Source organism: Heterocephalus glaber, unplaced genomic scaffold, assembly GCF_053883595.1.
Source record: "Heterocephalus glaber isolate CG9 unplaced genomic scaffold, H.glaber_assembly_v1.0 deba00001481, whole genome shotgun sequence".
In the NCBI taxonomy this organism is placed as follows: Eukaryota; Metazoa; Chordata; class Mammalia; order Rodentia; family Bathyergidae; genus Heterocephalus; species Heterocephalus glaber.
The window spans coordinates 53,837,052-53,860,003 of NW_028258317.1; the positions used below are offsets into that span (position 1 = coordinate 53,837,052).

At 38.1% G+C, this 22,952-nt stretch overlaps 1 protein-coding gene across 26 annotated transcripts in view; it reads right to left on the reverse strand.

Moving 5' to 3' along the window:
* Positions 1-22,952, reverse strand: part of Trpm3 (transient receptor potential cation channel subfamily M member 3) — an 843,949-nt gene that overhangs the window by 527,454 nt on the left and 293,543 nt on the right. For 13 of the 26 annotated variants that reach the window (XM_087183510.1, XM_087183509.1, XM_087183507.1 and 10 more), the window contains exon 1: positions 10,683-11,144. The exons of 10 other annotated variants lie outside the window; for them this stretch is intronic. In XM_087183510.1, coding sequence (XP_087039636.1) covers positions 10,683-10,859 — 177 coding nt within the window. In that variant the 5' untranslated portion in view covers positions 10,860-11,144. Of the gene's footprint in view, positions 1-10,682; positions 11,145-22,952 lie in introns of those variants that run through there. 3 more of the 26 variants (XM_087183501.1, XM_004838161.4, XM_021252720.2) reach the window with 3 other exon arrangements.

A 22,952-nucleotide genomic window follows, 5' to 3' on the forward strand; every position in this document is an offset into this window, starting at 1 on the left:
ATGTTTAAAGTAGTTTTTGTCAACTTGGAGTGTTTTTTGTCCCTCAGAGGATATTTAACAATGACTGGAGACATTTTGGGTTTTTACAATGTGGAGGTTACTCCTTATAGCTACTGGATAGAAACCAGGGTCATACAATGTACAGTACCGTCAGCCCCACAACAAAGCTTTTTCTGGCTCAAAATGCCAGTAGTGCTGAGGTTGAGAAATCCTGTTTTATAGGAGCATTATCAGATTGGCTGAGGACATTCAACACCTGCAAATTAAAGTGCTAGATCCTAAACAGTCAATCCATTAGTTATTCATGCAGTAGCACCACAAAGCAAATATTTCTTTTTTGCTCTACTTGGGATTGAATCTACAGCCTTCATATTGAGCTATACCTCAGCCTGTTCTACTAATATTAACTGAATTTTTTTTTAGACAGGATCTCACTGAGTTGCCCAGGCTGGCCTTGAACTTGCAATTTTCTACTTTAACCTCCCAGAGTGCTGGAATTACAGATATGCACCCACAACACCCACTGTGCAAATATTTATGGAAGCCTATCTGACAACTCATTCTTCATAACAATTTCTTTTAGAAAAGAGATAGATAGATAATCATAGAGATTATGCCAACAAATAATTATTTACCTTTTTTCCAGACACATGTATTATTGATCCTAAATAACAAGCAATAGGATAATTTCTAGGAATTCTTATCTCTTCCACAAGAAAGTTATTTTGACTTTAATCTATTTTTTCCCTATAGGAACCTAAAAAACTAGAATTTCTATTTGACTTAATCCATGATAACTAAGACAGTAAAATAACCTAATGCTATCAGAAAAAATAAATCCCAACTCACATTTATCTTTAAATGGAAATATCAAGATATTTCAATAAGATCATTATCTCTATAAACTTGTCAAAAAGGCATTTAGAGGTTAAAGCAGGAATGGACTCTGAAGGTTTAACAGTGTAGTTTTCCTTTTAATATTATTTTTTCCTATTTCACAGTGTAATCCAGCCAAGAATATTGTTAAAGGAAATATATTACAGTCTATTAAGTCACTAAACTAACAAATGCCTTTTCTCCCCACTAGAATCAGCAGATGAAGTAATTTGAATCTCTCACTTTCTCTTTCAGTAAATATTATCAAAGCAAGCACCTGGTCCCATTAACTATTGAGAGTTTCTTTATTCTTTATTGTTTATAGGAAGCAAATAGACTCAAGTTTAAAACATTAATAGGGGCTGAGGATTTAGCTCAGTGGTTTCGCCACCTGCTGTGCAAGCGCAAGGACCCAAGTTCGATCCCCAGTACCAAAATAAAAACCAACAACAAAAAAACCATTAATAGTACCAAGACCCTATAATACCATTTGGCTCTTCCCAATAGCAACTTCACAGCCCTGAATCAGGAACACGTTATTCATTTTCTGAACATTTACCTATTCAACTATAATTTACCTACCATTCTAGATGTCCTAGGCTGTCTGTTAAATGTGTTAACATACACCAGATTGAGTAAGAAATGACCCAACTTCAAGAAGTTCTTCCAAATGAAGGAAGGACCAAAGATTAGTAAAACATGCTAAAAGTAAAGCCCAAAATACCCACAAACTTTTATGGACATGCACAAGAGGAGGGCCTAATCTAGACTTAGAGATGCAAGAAAGTTTTTTTTTTTTTTCTTAATTCACCCTACTCACCTGAGTTGAGTAGTAAAAGATGGGCAGGAGTTGGCAAGCAGGAGGTGTGGCTCAGATTTTTCAGGTGTGGAAAGATCTTGTACAAAAAGGACCTCTATAAGAAATTCCACAATTTGGGCAAGAGAAAAATGAGGTACAAAGGGAGAGCCTAGATCACTGAGGATCTTATGTATCACACCAAAGAGCTTAACTATTATTCTGCAGGAGACAGAGAACCGCTGAAGAACGTCAAACAGAAGCATCCTAAACTCAACTGCATTTTAAATGGACCATTCTGGTGGCTGTAGGGAGGAGTGATTTGAGGTAGACAAGACTGGAGGCAGCTATAGTATTTTGGGCCAAAGAAACAGAGAGACCAATTTGGGGAACTAGGAATAGACAGAAGGAGGTGGATCTGAGACATATTTATGAGGAAATCTGGCAGAACTGATTGGCTGATTATGTAAGGGATAAAAGAAAGTAAGCAAAAGCCATAAACCTAGGTTTTCCAGTTTGGGCGCTTGGTGAATGGGTGACTCCAGCAAGTGGGAGGAAGCATCGAGGAAAAGGAGCAGACTTGAGGGGCACTCGCTTAATTCACTGATAGTCACATGATTAGGGGACAAGTTGGACACAGTTTTTCTGTCACCAACCACAAAAATGTGTATAAATATAAATAAATATATAAATAAGAACAAGACTGATAAACTATCTTTTCTTCCTATTCTGGAAGTTACCTAAGGACTGTACATTTCGGACATCGAAATAAGATGTCCTCCATGATATTTTAAGAACAATTAGGTATCTTCCCCAAAGAGTTAAAGACATCATACCACAACGATACATGTGCACCCATGTTTATAGCACCACAATGTATAATAGCTATATCTTGGAAGCAACTTATATGTCCATCAACAGATGAATGGATAAAGAAAATGAGATATTTATACACAATGGAGTACTGCTCTCCCATAAAGAAGAATAAGCATGAATCATTTCCAGGAAAATGGGTGCACCTTGAGACCACAATATTAAGTGAAATAAATCGAACACACAAACTTAAATATTGCATGGTTCTCTTAGAGAAACTCAAAACATATATAAAGAGCAAACTGAAAGATAGATAATAGGAAGTAGGGAGACAGACCTTTCTCAAGTGGGAAGGGGATCAAGAGATGAAGAGAGGAGGAGCAAGAAAGGGATAAAAACAAAATAAGATATGTTATGCACACGCACCAACTTCCCATGTGGAGTACAATCATGATACACCACAAACATATAATGAAAAAAGATTGGAAAAAGAATCAATTATAAAAGTTATTCCATGCCTTGTGAACATGGGAACTTTCACGAGGTAGCTACATTATTAGCCTATATAAGTTTATAGAGAGATGTGAGGTATTCAACTTTAAACAATAAAAATCAGATACTGAGGTGTGGTTATGCCAGAGGCATAATTTTAATGAGCCAGCATCTCTTTGCTAAAATGTCACACTTCAGAAAAAAAGATTCTCAGATATTACACTGCATAAGGTCTATCTGGATTGTTGGATAAATGCACACTCTCAAGGTCTTCCAAAGGTACCGGGGATTTAGCTCAGTGGTTCCGCCTGCCTTGCAAGCACAAGGTCCTGAGTTTGATCCCCCCTACAAAAAAAAAAAATGACCAAAGGTGTTACTTAGGAGGTGTGACTAGAATACCCAGAATCCAATTCTGTAAAGGAAGTCTTGGGCCACACAGAGAATTACTCCTTCAAGGATCCATTGTGTTGGATAAATTTTTCTTTGTGTAAGCCAATTCAATATGTAAAATGTTGCTTTTAATGGATTTATAAACAACTCCTCTCCCTCCTTCCTTTCTCCCTTCCTCCTTTTCCCTTTTTCTCTCTCCTCCCTCCTTCCCTTCCTCTTGCACCCTCTCCTTCCCTCTCTCTCTCTCTCCCTCCCTCCATATTAAATCTTGAAGAATATTTTTCACCCTCTTAACTACACTTCCTAGCTACATGCCTCTGAAAATGAAGTAGGGAAGAACTAGTGTTTGGAGCAGAATTTCCAAATGCTGTTAAACACAAATATTATGTGTGCTAAACATAAAACTGCAATGTTTCCCTCCCAGAGATTTTGTTATATCTGCCCCTCCCATCCCCATAGCTACAGCACTATATTTTTATCATGTACTCAGGAGGCAAGACAATTTTGTTCAGCTATTTTTCCCACATTTAATACTAAACATCACTTAAAAATTTACCACATATGAAATTAATTTTAAACACGACTTTGCTTTTCCAAACAAAAGCCCTAGGTGCTCTGTTCTTCACCCCTTCACTCTCCTGGTCTAGAATTTCTGGTTGGTCCTTAACGGCTGGGGGGTGTCTCCCACATAGGGGGTCCCCAAGTCAACTGGCCACTTCCAGTTGGCATTATGGTATACCCTTACACTCTAAGGCACATGCACTGAGTGACAACTGCAATCCCAGTATTACAGGGGAATAATGGAACACACTTGGGATGCTCTAGAACCTTGACTGTGAACAAGATTTGGGACAACTGGCTCAACACAATATACCCTAAAAATTCAAGAGAAAAGATATATGAAATTTTATATCACATGACTAAAAACTCATCAAAGAAAAAACAGAAAAATGATCAAATAAATAAGCAGAAAATTAAAAGAATAAGGACAAAAATTTCTTCAGATTATGATTTATATTATCTACAATCCAAAACTCAATCTTTATGTGATCTTTCATGATTCAATTTTGAAAAACCTGTGAAGCGTTTACTTAACTCCTTTTGCTCTCACTGTTGACTAGGAGGGTGTAAGAGAGCCCACTGAATTATTTCCTGCCAGCTCTGCTGGGTCCATGGCTGCTTGTCTCCTATGGGGTCCTCCCAGGAGCTCCCGGCACCGTCTCACCAGGAACTGGTGGGCCTGCAGCTACCTAGGCCCAGGCCGGCCTCCTGGCTCATCAACTCTGGGGTGGGGCCGGAACCTCGGCCTTTCCTAGGAGCCCCTCAGGTGATTCTTCAGCATTCTGAGGGTTCCTGGTGCCTTTCACGGGTTTCACTCTTCATTTGTTCATTCAGTAAACATTACTGGGTACCTTCCCTCGGCTGCACTCTTAAACTCTTTTTCATGCTAGGTAGTAAAAAGGGAGAAAGAATACGATCTGGCTGTCTGGAGATTCCAGGCCAGTTGAGGTCATGCGAATAGAAGGGCAAGGGAAGGATGTGAGACCACCTCTGAAGAAGGAAGATAGAGGGCCGGGAATTTAGCTCAGTGGTGCCGCTGCCTGCCTCGAAAGTGCAAGATCCTGAGTTTGAGCCCCGGTACCAAAAAAAAAAAAAAAACCTAGTAAAAGAAGGAAGTTATTGTCAAGGCAGAGACAGACCTTGGCAGGGTTCATTGTGACTGCATCCCTGAGAGAGGCAGCCCCTGGATTTGGGCATAGCAGCCAATTCTTTCCTTACTTCCCATTTTCATTCTTGCCTCCAAAATGGAGAAAACAGAACTTTCCAGAGGGAAAGGAAGATTTCTTTTAGCCTCAGGAATTCTCCTCAGGCACCTGAGAACAAGTCACAAAAAGGTAAGTCATGCGGTTCACTGTCCAGCAGCCTGAGTGTGTGCCACCATTTAAATACCCCAGACAGCCTTCCTTCTCTCTTGTCTTTCAGTTTGGTCACATTTTCTTGCATTTCTTAATTTCCTTTCTCACTTTTCTTCTTAAGGGAATTGGAGGGTGCCATGATGAGAGTTGGAAAGACAGAAGTTTCTTTATTTGAAGTCCTTACAATACTTCCAAACATATATTTTGTTTTTCTAAAAGCAATATATTCTTCAAGTTTCTCATCTTCAAGGCATCTAATGGCTGGTTCTTAAGAAGTTTCCTGACCTGGCTTGCCACATTTGCCAGTGGGCATAGTTGTAACAGATGGGTGTTTCTTTTCTGGCTGTGGAAACATAACTGCTACTTATTATGTATGGAAGAACACATGTCCTAGCTACATAAAATTCTGGTTTGTTGATATATTATTCTACTTCTCTTAGAAAGAAAATGAGGTATTTATAGACAATGAAATACTGCTCTGCCATAAACAAAGATAAACTTGAGTCATTTGCAGGTAAATGGATGCACCTTGAGACCATAATGTCAAGTGAAATAAATCACGAACTTAAATAGCACATGGTTTTTCTTTTTTGAGAAACTCAAATTATCAGTAAAGAGCAACATAAAAGTAGATAATAGGAAGTAGGGAGGTGGCTATTTCTCAAATGGGAAGGAGATAAAGAGATAGAGGGAGAAGCAGGGAGGAGAAGGAAAGAGGATCCAAAAGGAGGTACGTAAGATGAGCTATGTACACGTCCCAGCTCTACACAAGGAAAGTAATCACAAATTGAAACAAATTTCAACAGTTTCTTGAGGAGTTTAAGAGCATCAAAAGGAAGTGAGTTTCATGCATGTCCCATGTCAGCTGTAGAAGACAGACCAAATCCACTTGGTCATTCAGACTGTACAGTGCTCAGGGACCAAGCTATACACATAGCAAACAGTGGCTGTGATCATGAGAAATTATAGAAGTATAAAATATTAACACTTGGGGAGAATTTGGGTCAATCTGATCCCTTAACTGGATCATGGCTTTTTCAAGTATTTTTCTAGAGCTCCCAAGTTTCATTCATCCTTCTGTATGAAAGACAAAAAGAAATAAAAATAAATGAAAGTCTGAACTTTTTGAATGGAACCCAAAAAAGTTTTGGGTATAGGTCAAAGTAATTTACTATATGTAATTATGCATTGTTTTACAAAACCATAGTCTAAAAATTTAGAAGTAGTATCACTGATTATTTATTGAAAAGATACATCCTATTAGACACTCAGTGGATCCCACACTCATTAAAAAGTGAGATATGGACCCATACTCCTGACTTTTGTCTCAGGTTTATTACAGGGAGTAAGTGACATGTGCTTTGTAGCTCACCAAAAAAAAAAAAAAAAAAACCGGTAAGAGGCTTTGCCCTTCCTTCTCAGGATCTTTATTCTCAGAAAGTTGACCACCAGCCAATCGGACAGCAAAAACAGAAATGCAGAAGTCATCCTACATTCTTTTCTTGGCCACAACCCATTGAAGTAACAAGCCCCTTTGTATTTTACTTTCATTACTTTTGTCTTATCCCAGGTTCTTATACATTGTCAGGTCTCTAATCAAAGTGTCCAGCCTCCAGTGCCTCTTACACCCCTTCTAGGTACTGTATACAGCCAGGGTAAGTAGGTGACTCCAAACTCTGGAGATCATCTCACTACAAAAATTCCTCTAATTATACTTCTTGGTTTCAGGATAATTGTCAAATACCATAGCTTAGTAAGCAAGGCCTTTGAATTTAAATACTACTATTTTCTATACCCATTTCTTTTTTCCACTTTAGTATCAAATCCTTTTAACCCAGAAACACTGTACTTCTAAACCCATGGAGCACACCAGACACAGAGAGCCACAGTTCTGCATCTAAATCAAGACCCAACCCTCTTATCTTTAAGAGAACTCCATGTTACAAAATCTATGTAACTCACCCAAGGTCACATAGCTAGGGAGGAATACATTGTATTATAACAGTGTTTAGGCTTAGTTCTCTGAAATACAATTTCTATTCTATTTCTGACATTGCTCAGAGGAGGCAAAGCCATACCATTGCTCACTATAAAACGGTGAAAATCTTAAGGGGTACAGATTATTTGGTTTTGATTAACAAGCTGACTTAGATGTGTCTATCCAGGATCTGCTACAAATACAGTCTTCCTTTCCCCCATACAACCCATTTTCCAGAAGTCTTCAGAAAGTCTGCCAAGACTTCAATGCTAAGAAAGCTCTCTGTCTAAAAATAATCATCAAATTCAACATGTTACCAAAATAAAATCTCCAAATAAAACAATGGCAGAGACAGACCTGATAATGAATATGAAATATGCTAAGAACATTCTGTTACTGTAACAAACTTGACTTTTTTGGGATTAATGATAAAGTGAAATCTTTGAAACACACAAGGATGAAGCAAAGGACAGCAGAGGAGAAACAGTTTGGAAAGGGTCCCATGTGAAATTTATCCCTTTGAAAACAGACTCTATCTTTTGGCTACCATCACCATGTCCCTGTCCAGAAATTCATTTTCAAGTGTTATTTCCAAATGCAACCCCAAATTCAAAATGTAAATTGGCTGGCATGCTCAAAATTTGTTCCGAGATGGACAAAACAACAAATGAGATGTTTTCAGAAGGCATAATAAGTATGTTCCAACACTTATTGGGTTTAATTTATGTTTAGAGGCTGGCTTTCTTCAGGGTCCTTCATATCCTATTTCTATTAGGAAATGGGAAATACGAGAAATAGGATTATGGAACCATTTCTAGTTATTAATATGCTACCGAAGTAAGTTAGCGAAGAAACACATATTTTCAAGAAAAAGGATAGGAAGGGAAATTGGCTTGAGCCCAGTCTGTCAGAAATGGTGAGTGATCTGGGTTTCGCTAAATCTAATCAGGCCATTATGCCCTAGAAAGGCGTTTACTGTCAAGTCAGGGCACAGCACATCAGAACAGTGCATGGAAGGGGAACAAATTTACCTGTTGAGTAAAAGAATTGGCTTTGTTAGCTTAGGATTTCCATAGGCTCCTGGATGCCCGGAGAACCCAGGGTTCATGTCAACATGGTGGTGGTGATTTGGGGGAGGGGCAGTAAGCGTCTGAGAGGAGGAAGAAACGCTAAGAGTAACTACTAAAATTTAGTGTACACACTAAGCCAAGAAGGACATGTACCAAAAAAGGCAAATTATTACTCATGAATTTTCACGCTACTTGAAAGACAAAAGCAGCTCAAGAAAACATAGATGCTAGGAAAGCAAAGACAAGACAGTAACAATTCAGAGGGGGAAAAATATATAATATTCATGTCCACGTAAATAACACAATCCTTCATATACAAAAGTAGGTTTTATTTCTTTTTACACATTGCTGAAAGAAGAAGGTATTACTTTATTTTCTTTTTAAGTGTTTGAATGTGCTCACTATCTAAAGTCTCACGGGGAACTGTGCTCTTTCAAAATTACAGATAGCATTTGCAAAGAAACTTCTCCAGATACTAAAAGCATTGGAAGGACACAATGCCTTTATTAGTTGAAATGTCATTAAGGACCATGTTAATAAAGGATGGTAGGACTGAGCTATCTGACAGTGAAAGCAGCAGTATAATACTGACAGCATCTCCTGGCAGTTAGTACTGTGTATGTATTTTTTCAATTAAAAACAATACAGAGCTCTTCCAAAAATAAGTAATCAAATATGTATTTCTCTTCTGGCTCTATGACTATTAAATAAATAATATTTCCATTAAAAATTACAGTATAATTAATAATATATTGTGTATTTATTAATAATATATGCACATACTGTTAAAAGTTAAAAGGCATTATTTGGGAGTAAAGCCAATGAATGACTTTGATTGAAAAAATATTTCTTATTGCACATAGAATTAGTAGAGTTGACTTCCTCAGTCATACTTCGATTCATCAAAATATTCTTTGCCCCAGATTCTCGATTCACTATTGATTCTGGAGGAAATGTTACATTCATTTGTTAATCTTCTGGGCCCATTCTTTCTCATGGTCAATGACACATATTCCAATACAGCAAACACACACACATCCTAGGAAGCTTCTCTCCCACACCCCATCCCCAAACCTGTGTTTCCTCCCAAATATTCCCTTAGGGAAAGCAAGCCATTGCCATGACAACCATAATGGGGGTTTGAACAGCATTTGGGGACAGGCTTTATGAAAAGTTAATATCAGTTTGTGTTTAATAGGCTCAGGAAAACTCAGACAATGGGTAAAACTCTGTTGTGAGGAACTACTTAGCTGTATGGAACTAACTGTCCACATCAAACTTAACTAGAACACCTCAGAAAAAAAACCCAAAAACCTGTAAGTGCGATTTATGCTGAGGGCTATTTCATGAATCCTCCACCGTGGACAGTTCACTCAGTGGCAATGGTAATCAAATCAAAAGATCATATATAATATGGATAAGAGAATGAAGAACTTTGCCCTGCTTTTTAAACTTTAAATGGATGTAGAACACTCAGAGATAGGTACTTTACCAAAAATAAGGGTTATCACCTTCTCTGTTTTAAACCAAAAAAATTTTTCTGCACCTTTACATTTTATTTGCATTCCATTTCCTATAAGGCATACGATGAAAGTAAATTATTTTGGAGCTGTAGACTTTTTCTGTTTCTTTAATACATTTACTTCTAGAAAGAGAAATGCTGAGGACACAAGGTAGCAGTTCCAGCTCAGGTGTAGTAGGGATCTTTTGTGTGACTCAGAGCTAGAGAGAGCTGACATTCCATAAATATTGAGCAATACTTTCCTACTACAGACTTTGCTCAGGAGACAGAAATTATTGTGCTTTTTTTAAAAATCAGGGGCACCAAAAAAGTCCCTATGTGATAAGGTTCCTTTGTCTTTACCTGACTGACTACCTAACAACAGGGCTTTTAAAATAGTGAGGAGAATCCTTTGTTCTCCCAGGTTCCATTTAAGGGAAAGTAGGTCGAAGGGCTTCCCCAGGGAGGCAAAAGAGCCCAGGAGCCAAACACAGGGGAGTGAGAGATTTCACGCCCACTATGGTTCCCACCCTCTCAGAGAAGTTAATTAATTCTGTTTTAGGATGGGGAGGGGGTTCAGGAAGCCCATTCTCAGAGGCCATAATCTCATTCTCAAGTGTGGCTCACATCATCCTCCAGGGCTGGGGCTGGAGCTGGGGCTGGAGCTGGGGCTGGGGCGGATACAGGGCAGGGGTGGGGGGTGGTGAGAACCTTTTCCAGCCATGGACAACAGAGCCAGTACTGCATGCATTTGCACACCCCAAAAGGTGCGTCCCAGCCCAAGTGCGAAGTTCAGTATTTAGACCTGAAAAGCATAAAAAGAGCCATTCATAGCAGCAAGTTACAGTACCTTGAGAAGTCTGACAGATGGGAGAAAGGCTGCGTGGCACAGCTTCCGGATGGTCCAGTTTAGGGGTCGAGAAGCATCAGTCTGATTCATGACCCCTTCCAAATTCCACCGGGAAAACAAGAAACTGAAAACCTGAGCAATGCCTAGAAAACAGATGGTCCCCCACAGCCCTGGCATCCCATGGTCATCTCCACACCTGCAAATCCCATGAAGGCAGAAGCTTCCTGGAACTTGGGAGACGAGTCAAGTGGCTTTGCCCAAGCCCCCGAACCTTCTTAAGAAAACCACCTCCCCTCTCCCCGCAGCCGTGGCGCTCATGCATACCAAATGTGGCTGAAAGGAGGCACACCGCCCGCTGTTTCGGGGAGGGGATGCGGGGTTGTGAAGGCGAGGGACAGTCTGCACGAGACAGCCTGCGATCGGAGGCAGAGCAGCCTGCTCCGGGAGGCGCGCTCCCTCGCTGCTCCCTCTCCCGCTCTCCTCCCAGTCAAGCAGGTCAGGCAATGGGGGGGAACCCGGGCCATTTGCTTTGCTCGCTTGGTTTGAGGGGGAGCCAGGAAGAGAGCAAAACGGAACAGAAATAAAGGCGGAATGGGAACTTGCACTTTCTTGCACAAAGCAACTGGCGGGAGGGGGGTGTGGACACAGAGAGATGCCTCTGAATGATGATATAAACGCTTCCCCTTTGATTTATGTGACATAATAAATTGAGAGCTATCATAAAATGGATCTATAGTAGAAGGGATCCCTGCCCTGCCGTGTTCTGGGCTTGTAATAACTGTGATTGACAGTCGTCAACCTGATACATACATTATACACATGATAGGTAGGCAGAAGACAACAAATCAAACTCACTCTGTCTCTGTCTCTGCCCCCTCCACACACACACACACACACACACACACACACACACACACACACACACGCCCCGGTAGCAGTGAGTTATTCTCTTCATAGAAAGCTGTGCAAATGAATGCTTATCTTTTAGAAATGGCACTTTCTAAATTGGGCATTATTCCCTCCTGAAAGGCTACTTAATACCCTTTTTCTGGAACAGAAATTTAACCCATAACATTCCACAGGGACTGTGCTCTATGAAAGATGGGGTTTCCTCTGGAGGGGATTCCTGGCCCCATCATTTTATAAGAAGGCTTTAAGAAAGAGTGGCTGCGTTGGCTTGTGCAGTGCTTAGGAGTCCCACGGTGAAAGAGAATAAAGGAGAACTTTTCAATTTGAAGGTAGAAATTGGACACTTTCACTTAGAGAAGGGAATTTAGGGGGCGGGCTGGGAGTCCCCATCATCCGTCACAGTTCTCCCCAACCATTGGACCTCAGTGGGAACTGCTAACCAAACGACTTTGCCCAGGAGAATTCTTATATCCTGAGAGCATCTTACTTTTTTTTTTTTCACTTTATATCATTCCCTTTGACTAAAGGATTTTCCACTGCTAATTAACAGCAAGAGATGGGTAAATCCCAGCTCAGTGACTATTATGCTCTCTGAAGCAGTATCTGGAGGGCTACAGCAGATGTGATACACCACAGTAATTCAGAATGGGGGACAACGTGGGTTCTCCCTAGGGTGTAATAAATACCCAATAAAGTGCATTACAACACGATTTTCCTGTATCCTCTTGAGTCACAGACTGAAGAATGCTGAAGAGAAGCGAGTCCATGGGTTGAACAAAAAATTCATATGTGTGATTATTTTCTATTAAGTAATAATTTCTTTAATAGAACTCACACACATTTTATTCTCTGTTACCACTCTATTTCCACAAAGGGTTGAGAGCAGCTTCAAAATAATAACAGCTAACATTTATGTGTCAGGCATGGTGCTGGACACTTTTAATGTATTACAGAATTTCCTATTGATGACAATCCCATGGAGCAGATGCTACTGTCACATCCCTATTTCACTGAGTAAGCAAGTGAGGTCTGGAGAAATTAGTAACATGTCTAACACAAGTAATTACTCCAGAGTCTAGATTGCAATTGGTACAGTAGGCTCTACAGATATGCTTTCTCTTTCCACCTATTTCTTTCATAAGTCAGGGACAACAGCCATATAATCATTGTATCTGTTTCTGGCAATTTGATATTATATAGGAGCCAGCTAAAAGATGGAGGAAGACATCTTCGATATTTCTTTCACATTATCACTCTGATATGACACTGATGAGCAGTTAGCATGATTTCTGAAATGAGGTTCATGGTTCGCATTCTGATTCTGACCCTAGACTGGAGCAATTTGCTCATCTTCACTATGCTTTGTAGTCTTTATGTATAAAGTGGGGATGAACAGATAACCACACACCTAGAGTGGTCATGAGAACTGAATGAGCTAAGATCAATGAAACACTCAGAACAGTGCCTGGCTACCTAAGAGCCTTCTACCATGACTCACCTTCTGGATAGTGTATGTTGATTTGTGGGCAGGAACCACTGACTTTTTCCATTTGTATGTACAAGTGTGCATACTTCTAGTAGGTTGTGAAGGCAGCAAGACAAATTGAACCTGAATGTGTCCTATACGTGGTCATGCATTTAATAAATAGGGTAAAGAGGAAAGCAGAAGAATAATACAAGGGCACTAAGGGGTTCCTCAGGCTTTATTGCCAAGTGGTATTCATGAGATCACAAGACACCACCTTTAGTGAAGTTACAAGGCTCCAGCCTTCCTGAGCTATTAAATGTTGAGAAGTGGTTTCTCTGCTGTGAGAGAAGACTGGCCCTTGAAAGGGCTGAAACCCTCCAGTTGCCCACCTCTGCCCCTCAATGTTCCAAAATGTCCAGAGCCCCACAAAAATGACAGCATCATTTTGAAACCACACAGTCTTTGATCCGCCTAGTCCCTTTAATTTTTATGGAATAACTTTGGTCAAAGAAAATAGTTGAGGACTATGAGGAAATGCAGGAATTCTCAGCCCTCTCTAATGGTAATTACAGAACAGAAGCACAAACCCTATGGGGAATTGATTTGGAGACCACACTGCAAGAGAGGCAGAGATCAAAGAAAGATGACAGTGCGTGAGAGGAAGTTTTGCTTCCATCATTGGCATAGTTTTTACCAGAATTGTTTGCTATCAAATATCAAAAGCAGGGCTTTCAAGCCCTCAGTTGACTTTCAAGAAAGGATATTTTTCACATGCAATGACACCTTTCCTGGATTTAGAGATGAGTCCAATGAGGAAAAAAAAGCAGAAAACAGCTATCCCACCCCCAGTGGTTAGGATCTCACAGGACCAAATGCTGGTTTATAAATTTTATGAATGTGGATATTCACAAATATGCAGAGAAAATTCTACTAAATCTAAAACTCCAGCAGATCATGTTATTTTTCAGTGTCCTAAGAAATAGTAAGTAGTGTCAAATTTCTGTGCTCCAATGCTTGCCTTTCAACAAACTCTAAATACCTCCCATGCTACATAAACACACTTCCTACTGAGCATCTCCCCTTATTTCCTGTAAGTGATGCTATATTTAAGAATACTATTAAGATTTGAGTTCAGTCTTAGTGCTGACAATGAACCATGGTTATAGACAGTATACTTTTCTTGCTTTTGAAGACCATGTTCCCTCTTTTTTTTCCTCTCCCCAGTACTAGGGATCAAACCTAGGGCTTTTGCACTGAGCTGCAACCCTCGAGCTCCATCTTTTTTTTAAGAAAAATTTGAGACAATATTTGGCTAAGTCACAAAGTTGCCCAGTCTGGGCTTGAATTCACAATTTTCCTGTCTCAGCCTCCCAGAGTACTGGGATTATAGGTGTTTGTCACCATACTTTGCTTATGCTCCCTCTCATTAGGTAAATTATGGCACCTCAATATAGTATTGCACTACTTTGCTTAATCTTCTTCTTATTCCTTCTATATAAAGGGGGTGATTGTTGAAGACCTAAGAAACTGAAATAGAAATGACACAGGTAATACCTTAGATAATATAGGGTACTCAAAAGCCTGCTGCAGATGCTCTAGTGGAACTTTGCAGTTTGTTATTATATCACTGAAATTCTTAGGTGTCTACACATTAATTAAACATATATTTTCTGACTAATATCCAAATGTGGTATATACTGCAGATAGTATTCAAGAATTCAAGAGAAATATTAGCAGCCAGTCATGGTATGCCTTTGCAGATATCTTCATTTGCATTAATATTTTATAATCTTAACATCTTACTCTCTTTATAATGAGCCTCAGTTATTAGGATTGTTGTATTTTGATAATTCACATTTTGTTAGAAAATTATCTGCACTTTGAGTTTTATGGCAACTTATCATTTTTGTCTAAATACTCTACTTTTCCTATTCCTTCACTTGACCTACCCTGAAATAGAAGTATAATATTTTTAGAAACTATTTGATGCTTCTATATTTTCCAAAATCTCTTTACTGAGCCCACTGACTTATAGAACAGTTCTTATTTATTTCTAAATGTAGGTGTTCTTCAAATAGATTAAATAACTTTTCTTCTCCATTTAATGTATTTTCCCTTTTTGACATTTTATGTTAATAGATTTTGAAATACATTAAATACATGGATGGAAACAACTCATTCTGTTAAGTTGCTTAAGGTTATTTACTTATTTCATGTAAAATAAAGAGATCTCAGGATGTGAATGGTTATCTACTCCCTTTTTCCTCTAGTATTGCATCTCACCCATTCTCTGACTGCTGTCCACCCTCGATATGAATGCCTGGAGTGACAGGGAGTGGCTGAGACTTTGAAACAGTTCACTGCATGGGTGGGCAGCTTTAGTTGACAGATAGTTCTTCCCAAGACTGAGATGAAATGTGCCTCCCTATAATTTCCAAGTCAAGCTGCCCTCCATGGGGACAGTCCCCTAAATGTAAAAAGATAGTAAACAAGCTCCGTGCAGAATTCCATATCTCCACACTAGACATCTGGACCATTAATTCTCTTTCACATGATAGTGTGTAGTTTTCAATAGAAAACCCTCTTCGTGGTTTATTCAATATTATGTTATAGTGGTGTTTTAACTATAATAATGTCTTAATCATCTTAAGTCCCTGGGATTACTTGTTATGAAGGTCTTTTCGGGATCATTTAGGAAAAATTTACTAATAATTTGGCATCTTTAAAATTTTTCATTTATGAATGAATTTGTTTACTCACAGATATTAAACAAAACTCGGCCATATACATAGACACACACACAAACACATGCAAATAACTAATATTCAAAGGCCAAGAGCTAAAATACATACTCATTCAGCTCCGAAATCCTATTACGTCCATCCACAAAGGGGATGATATTTTGATATGATTCTAAAATGTTAATGAGTCCACGGAGGCTTGTTAAAGATATAGGAATTTTAGATGCCTGTTTCTAACCACTTAATATTCACAGTCTTCTAATATTTGTTACATTGTTCCTTAATGTATGCATTCTATGCTAAGCTTAAACATCTGCAACACACACACACATATGCATACACACATATGCACACCCATGAAACAACATATCCCCACAAATGGAATTTAAGTATCTTAGATAAATTTCCATTATGAAAGTCATAAATTTGACCAACTTGGTAAAGAATTCATTATTTAATACCTTTGGAAAAGGAGATTTAAGCAGTGAATCTCCAATTACTGCTGGAATAAACTGTGTGAATTGGAAGGAAGTTCAGTATTTCATTGTTAACACCACAACTTAAGAGACATTATTGGCTAGTGGTTGCTGAAATAAGACACAAAATCAAATTTGAATCTCTCCCATGGACTTGGGCAAATGCTTTCTGACTCCCACCAATGAGAGCTGCCTCAGCCACACACCCTGCCTTGTGCAACTGAGCTTCTCCGGCTAATAGCCAGCACTGAATTGGACCATAAGGCCTGCTCACCTGGGAAACAAGACACACTGTGATCTGGAAACTCTTCAAAGCAGCAACTCTGCTTGCTAGAGGATTTTAATGAGAAAGCTAATGAAAATTGTACTTGCTCTCTACTCTTGGCATTCTTCCAGAAAAAGGTATTGTTGATGCATATTCTGTTACCATGTTTTGAACAGCCATGAGCCTTCGTTTTTTATATTTGTTAATGGTAGGGGCAGGGATTACATGACTTGAGTGTTTGAGAGACAGTTTTCCAGTTTTATTTTTTCTCATAAAGAGGTGAGAAATCAAGGCCAACCAAGTGGGTTTTGAAATCAAGGAGACCTGGCTTTGAATCTAAATTAAGTCATTGGGCAATTAATCTAACCTTATGAGTCCTCATCTGTAAAAGAGTGGTGGATTATGATAATGTTACAATGGTGATTAATGACTTTTTGAGCACTTACTATATGGTATGCAGTGTGGCAAGCTTTCTAAATGTTTGCATTAAATAAATCTTTGAATTTTGCTGCAATGCTATCCCAACATTACAGACAAGGAAATGGGTCTTGGAAAGGCTAAGAAATATGCAGAATGTCTCATGGCTGGTAAGTGGTCTTAAATCTGGTTCTATCTGTTTCTAAAACCTGTGCTCTTACCCACTACAATATGCTGCTACCACTTAAAATAATACTTATACGAAGTTTGTATGGCTTTACAAAAACCAGTCAGTCATTAATCTGACAAACCTGAAAAGAGGAAAAGCAACTCAGTGAACCCAGTGTTAACACCAGAACCCTGCAGAGGACAGGACCAGAGCTGCTTCCAATGGCTCTGGCTTTCTCTTGCTTTTATTGACAACTTCTGCCTCCTCTTTCTCACCTTCTACTTCCATCTAGCTGACCTCTCTCCTGAGACAAGGGCTGTCCATATTCATTTGTTACATCCATTAAATAACACCTCTCCTGGTACATGTTATTTATGAAGTAGAAAATGAATGTTTCCCAAGGACTCATATGGTAAAGTAAGTTCTCTATACACAGTACCTACTATATCCTTAAGTAAAATATATATTTCTATAGAAAACCTTTTTCACTACCTATATTTTCTAGATGCAGAAACTGCAGCATACAAAGTTTAAATACCCAAGTTCACAAAGGAAGTTTCAGAGCCATGGTTTGAATTCCAATATAAATGCTACATATTAGATAAAGTTTTATAATATATAAATAAAAAGTAAAACCTATTTTTAAATCCACCGCATTTCAGCTATTCTATTGTAGCATCCCTTTCTTACTACTTACAGCAACAGGACATTTCAATTACACAATAGATGTATTTGGCCAGAAAGCATGATGCATATCATGATAAGTAAAAAACAAAGGTATTTGGTTCAATCATATAAGTGAAATTATGATACTCATTCAAGTTTCCTTGACTTTTGTATGAAATGTGCAACTAATTTGGGGAGAAAACAGAACATTTTCAAAACTACTTCCGACTTGAAGCTACTAAGTTCGAAAATGAAGAAAGCAAAGAATAGTTTTATCGTAACTTCTAAATTGGCTTATAAATCAGATTCTGACATTATTCCAAGTCTTCCCAAAGCCATCCACAGGAACCTAAATGGTATGTGCATTGGCAGTGGAAACTGGGCTGACTACAAGGGAAACCCCACCACTGCCACACATAACGGTCCCTGGAAGTCTCCCCCAACCTCATTAAGAAAGTAGAGTGATGATAATACTGGAAGAATTACAATGTTCTGTAGCACTCAACATTATCCGGAGGGAAAAAGTTATTATTTCAGTAAATAATAGTTGGATAAAGCTATAATGTATATACTTTCCTTATACTTAGTTAAATTCTGTCCAAGCAAACTGTTGGCTGTAGATTAGATGAGAGATGATGAATTCAATTTTATGAAAATACCCAGGATTAAAAATGGATCGAGGGCTGGGGATTTAGCTCAGTGGTTTCGCCACCTGCTGCGCAAGCACAAAGACCCGAGTTGGATCCCTGGTACCAAAAGAAAAAAAAAAAAAAAAAAAAGGATCGAGTCACTACTGTGAGTGGAGCCGCCTAGTTCTTCAGCAGAGTTAGGAGGAAATCTACACTCTCCATCTCGGTTTTCAGCATTGGTGACCACTGCATCCTGCTATCTTTCTAGCCTCAACTCTTGATTTGCTCTCAGTTCAGCCCTCATCAGCCACACCTCCTTTAGTTTCTGTTTCTGCCACAGGATGTTTACATTCGCTGTTTTCTCTTTGAATGTTCCTTCCTCTGGCTCCTCACAAGCCCAGCTTTTTCTGCTTCAAGACTCGCTTGGGTGTTGTCTCCCTAGAGAACCTTTTCTTGATTTCTCCAGTTACCTTTAATCACTCATTGCAGTTTTCTTTAAATGTCTTTTACACTTTTCAGGATGTGTAGCTCTTCCCTTCAGAGCATTTGTACTGAGCTACATCACCGGCCTATTTCTTAAAAAACTTTTTATTTTGAGACAGGGTCTGGCTAAGCTGTTAAGTTGCATTTGCCCAGGCTGGGCTCAAACTTGTGATCCTCCTGCCTCAGCCTCCCAGAGTGCTGGGATTACAGGCATGTGCCACCATGCCAGCAGAAGTTATAACCATTAAGTTGTTGGCTTACGTGTTTTGGTCTCCATCTCTTACTTGAATATAATTTCTATAGGGCAACTACCAACTGTGACCCAGATCCTAGCTAAATGTTTAGAACATGATGGGAAGTCAATTAAAATTTATTTATTATTATTTTTGTTTGTACTAATTCATGTGGTACATTTGATAGTAAGTCAATACATACATATATATAATGTGTATTAATAAAATCAGGGTTATAAGTACTTGTATCTCTTCAACCATTAGTCATTTTTGTGTTTATAATTTGGTATTCTTCTTTTCTAGTCATTTTGAAGTGTATCATGGATTGACTTTGTCTAATAATTACCATACTGTGCTAAAGAAGATCCTGTGTCCGGCCTATTTTACTTAGCATAATGATTTCAGTTTCATTCACTTTGTTGCAAGAGGCAGGAGTTCATTCATTTTTAATGACTGAGTAGTATTTCATTGTGTAAATATTCCACAATTTCTCCATACTGTTTTCAATAATAGCTACACTAACTTACATCCTCAGCAACAATGTGTAAGAGTTCTATTTTCTCTATATTTTTTTCAGGATTTGCTATTCCTCATCTTTTTTGATGTACAAAATTTGTTGAGTATAGAAAGAATAAAGAAAGAGTGAATGAATGAGACACAGTTGCTATACTCATTTTTTTCAAGTCATTCACAGGTAAACCTAGTATTTATCTGTAAACTGACTGGAAAACTTAGTGATTCTCCAGTGACTTTTTGCTTCCCCAAATCTTATTTCCTTCTTAATTTCTTCTTCATAGATTTTTATTGGTATATGTTTGCAGGACATAATGTTTACATTCCTTGTTTAGAGTTAGTATATGTATATAATGCATCTTAATTCCTTTTTCATTTCCCTTCCCCCCGTTCCTCCCCATCTCCCTCCAACTCTTGGTTCCCTCCCCATTTAAGCCTCCCTATTTCCTATTATCTATCTTTTAGTTTGCTCTTTACCTACAAATGGAGTTTCTCACATAAGAGAAACCATGAAATATTTAAGCTTGTGTGGCTGATTTATTTCACTAAATATTTTTGTCTCAAGGTACATTCACTTTCCTACAAAAATACTCATCTTTCTTTATGCTAGAGTAGTGCTCTATTGTCTATAGATAGCATATTTTCTTTATTTGTTCATCTATTGATGGACATAGGCCACTTCCAAGATTTAGCTATTTTGAATTGTTCTGCTTTAAACATGAGTATGCATGTATCACTGTAATATGATGTCTTTAACACTTTTTGGAGGATACTTAGAAGGGGAATAGCTGGGTCAAGTGGAATTTCTACTTTTAGTTTTTTTAGGAATCGCCACACTGATTTCCATAATGGTTGAACTAGTTTACATTCCCACCAACAATGTAGAAGGGCTACTTTTTCCCTCTAGCCTCACCAGCATTTGTTATTATTTGACTTCTTGATGATGGCCATTCTTTCTGGAGAGAGATGGAATCTCAATGTTGTTTTAATTTGCATTTCTCTAATGCCAGCTATGTTGAAAATTTCTTCATGTATTTATTAGCCATCTGCACTTCTTTTGTAAAGTGTCTGTCTATTCAGTTCACTTGCTCAAATTTTATTGAGTCTTCTATTTTGGGGGACTCTAATATTTTTGAGTTCTTTATATATCCTGGATATTAGTCCTCTGAGGGAAAGTTGGCAAAATTTTTTCTCATTCTATAGTTTTTCTTTCTACTTCCTTGGTTGTTTCTTTTGTGGTGCAGAAGCTTTTTCATTTGACGTGATCCCATTTGTTGATTCTCAGTGCTATCTCCTGTGCACCAAAAGTGAATTGCTAAATATTTAATTTTTCTTGCTACTATTGTGAATGGTATTTTTTTCTATTTTTTTATCAGTGGGTTCATTATTAAGATATAGAAACATTGTTGATTTTGGGATTTTGTATCCTGTTATGTTACTGAATTTGGTTATTCTAAGATTCTTTTGGTGGATTTGGGGGGTCTTCTATGTAGACGATGATGTTATCTCCAAACAATGATAATTTTATTTCTCCCTTTCCTATCCTTATCCCTTTTATTTATTTTTCTTGCCTAACTGCTCTTGCTAATATTTTCAGTACTATGTTGAATAAGAGATAATTTCTTACTATTCTTCTGAACTCTAAGAACTGCTTATTAATCTATATAAGTGCTGATCACTCGAAGGGGAAAGTTCTCAGACAGTAACCTGCAGAACAAGTGCTAAACATAGAGCAATTTGGCAAAGAGAAGCAAAATAACAAAAGGTTAAGAATAGGAATCAAACACTGAGTCTGAAAATAACGCATGCTTAAGTGTTAAGTCATTTATCACCCATCATCCATCCATCACAACCATTCTCAAATATCTCCTGTGATGACAATTCACTAAGGATTTAACATTACAATATAACTTTATGAAGAAGATTATCTGTGTTACACAAAGGTAAATCTCATTTTGAAGGACAGAGGAGCAGTGACCTCCATAGCAGCAATATTAATTGGATTCACACCAATAATAAAAAGAGAATCTGCTGTTGATACCTCACAAAGTAGTCTGACAAGCATATTTTGGTTGACTACCATAATGATACTGAGCTATGAGTGAGAAAACTGTTATTATTTCCCTCACTTTACTAATCAAATGGAGAATCAGAGAATATAAGTGATTTGTTCCAAACCCCTAGCTTCAGTATCTCTTGTTTCTGTTATGCTCTGTGGTCTTCTCCAAGATTAATTCTTAGAGTGAGCCATACACTAAGTATCCTCTCAAAATATAATCATTAAAAGACCTTGTAATTTTCCCTACAGCCTGTAAAAGTCTCTGTGTATATATGTGTGTGTATCTCTTATTTCTCTCATTATATTTTAAATATTAAAATTTCCTCATTGATAGTTGACCAAACTGTAATCCCATATTCTTCTTTTTTATTATAGGTGCATGAAAATATTGTGATAAAATTTTCTAAATAGCAATTTTAAATACCAGGATTTTCTGTTCTGTGATACAATCCACAACCTGTTCTAAATGAGCCCAATTACTTCATATTTTCAAATATTATTAAGAGTTGGTTCTTTTGCACAAATACTACCTCCATAAATTAAAGAATTCACATGCCTTGAAATCACGTTCATCTTAGTCTCAATAGATTCAATCCATTATCATTCAGTGTGACAGTGATCTCTCCACAAAGTTCACTGGCAAAAGCAACGAGTGAATTGAGTGCTATCCTACTGACCTGTTATACCGGATAAATATAACATAGTTGTCTGAATTTGCCAGAATCTAAGCCACTAGAGATTTTGGAGATCAGAGCCAGTGCCTTGAACTAAGCTTTGTGGTAGCCAGAAAATACAGAACTTACGTATCTAGAGCTGTCAACCTGGCACCAAACCAGCTGGGGACAAATCCAATTTGAAAACTCACTAAACCTCCAGAAGGAAAATAGGTAAGAGGCTAACAGACAAAGAAGAAAATCAACAAGAAGAACTCTTATCATAAATGCAACCTTATAAGAAGATACCTGTATAAATCCCAAAACCTTGGATTATCAATTCTGATCATTTTTGACATGATTCAAATATACTAGTGACTTTCAAGCATTCACCTTGAGCCAAGGGGAGAAAGGGACTACTACAATGTCATTTTCTGTTAGCATCTTGGCTATAAACTGGGTGGTAAATTTTCCGTTACCCTTCCTGTCTCTAGTCCCCTTTATTTTGATTTCTCTTTACAAATGCTGCCATCTGTTACTTCTAATTGTTTGGGGAGACAGAGAAGAGAACGAGAAACAGAAGCCGTGA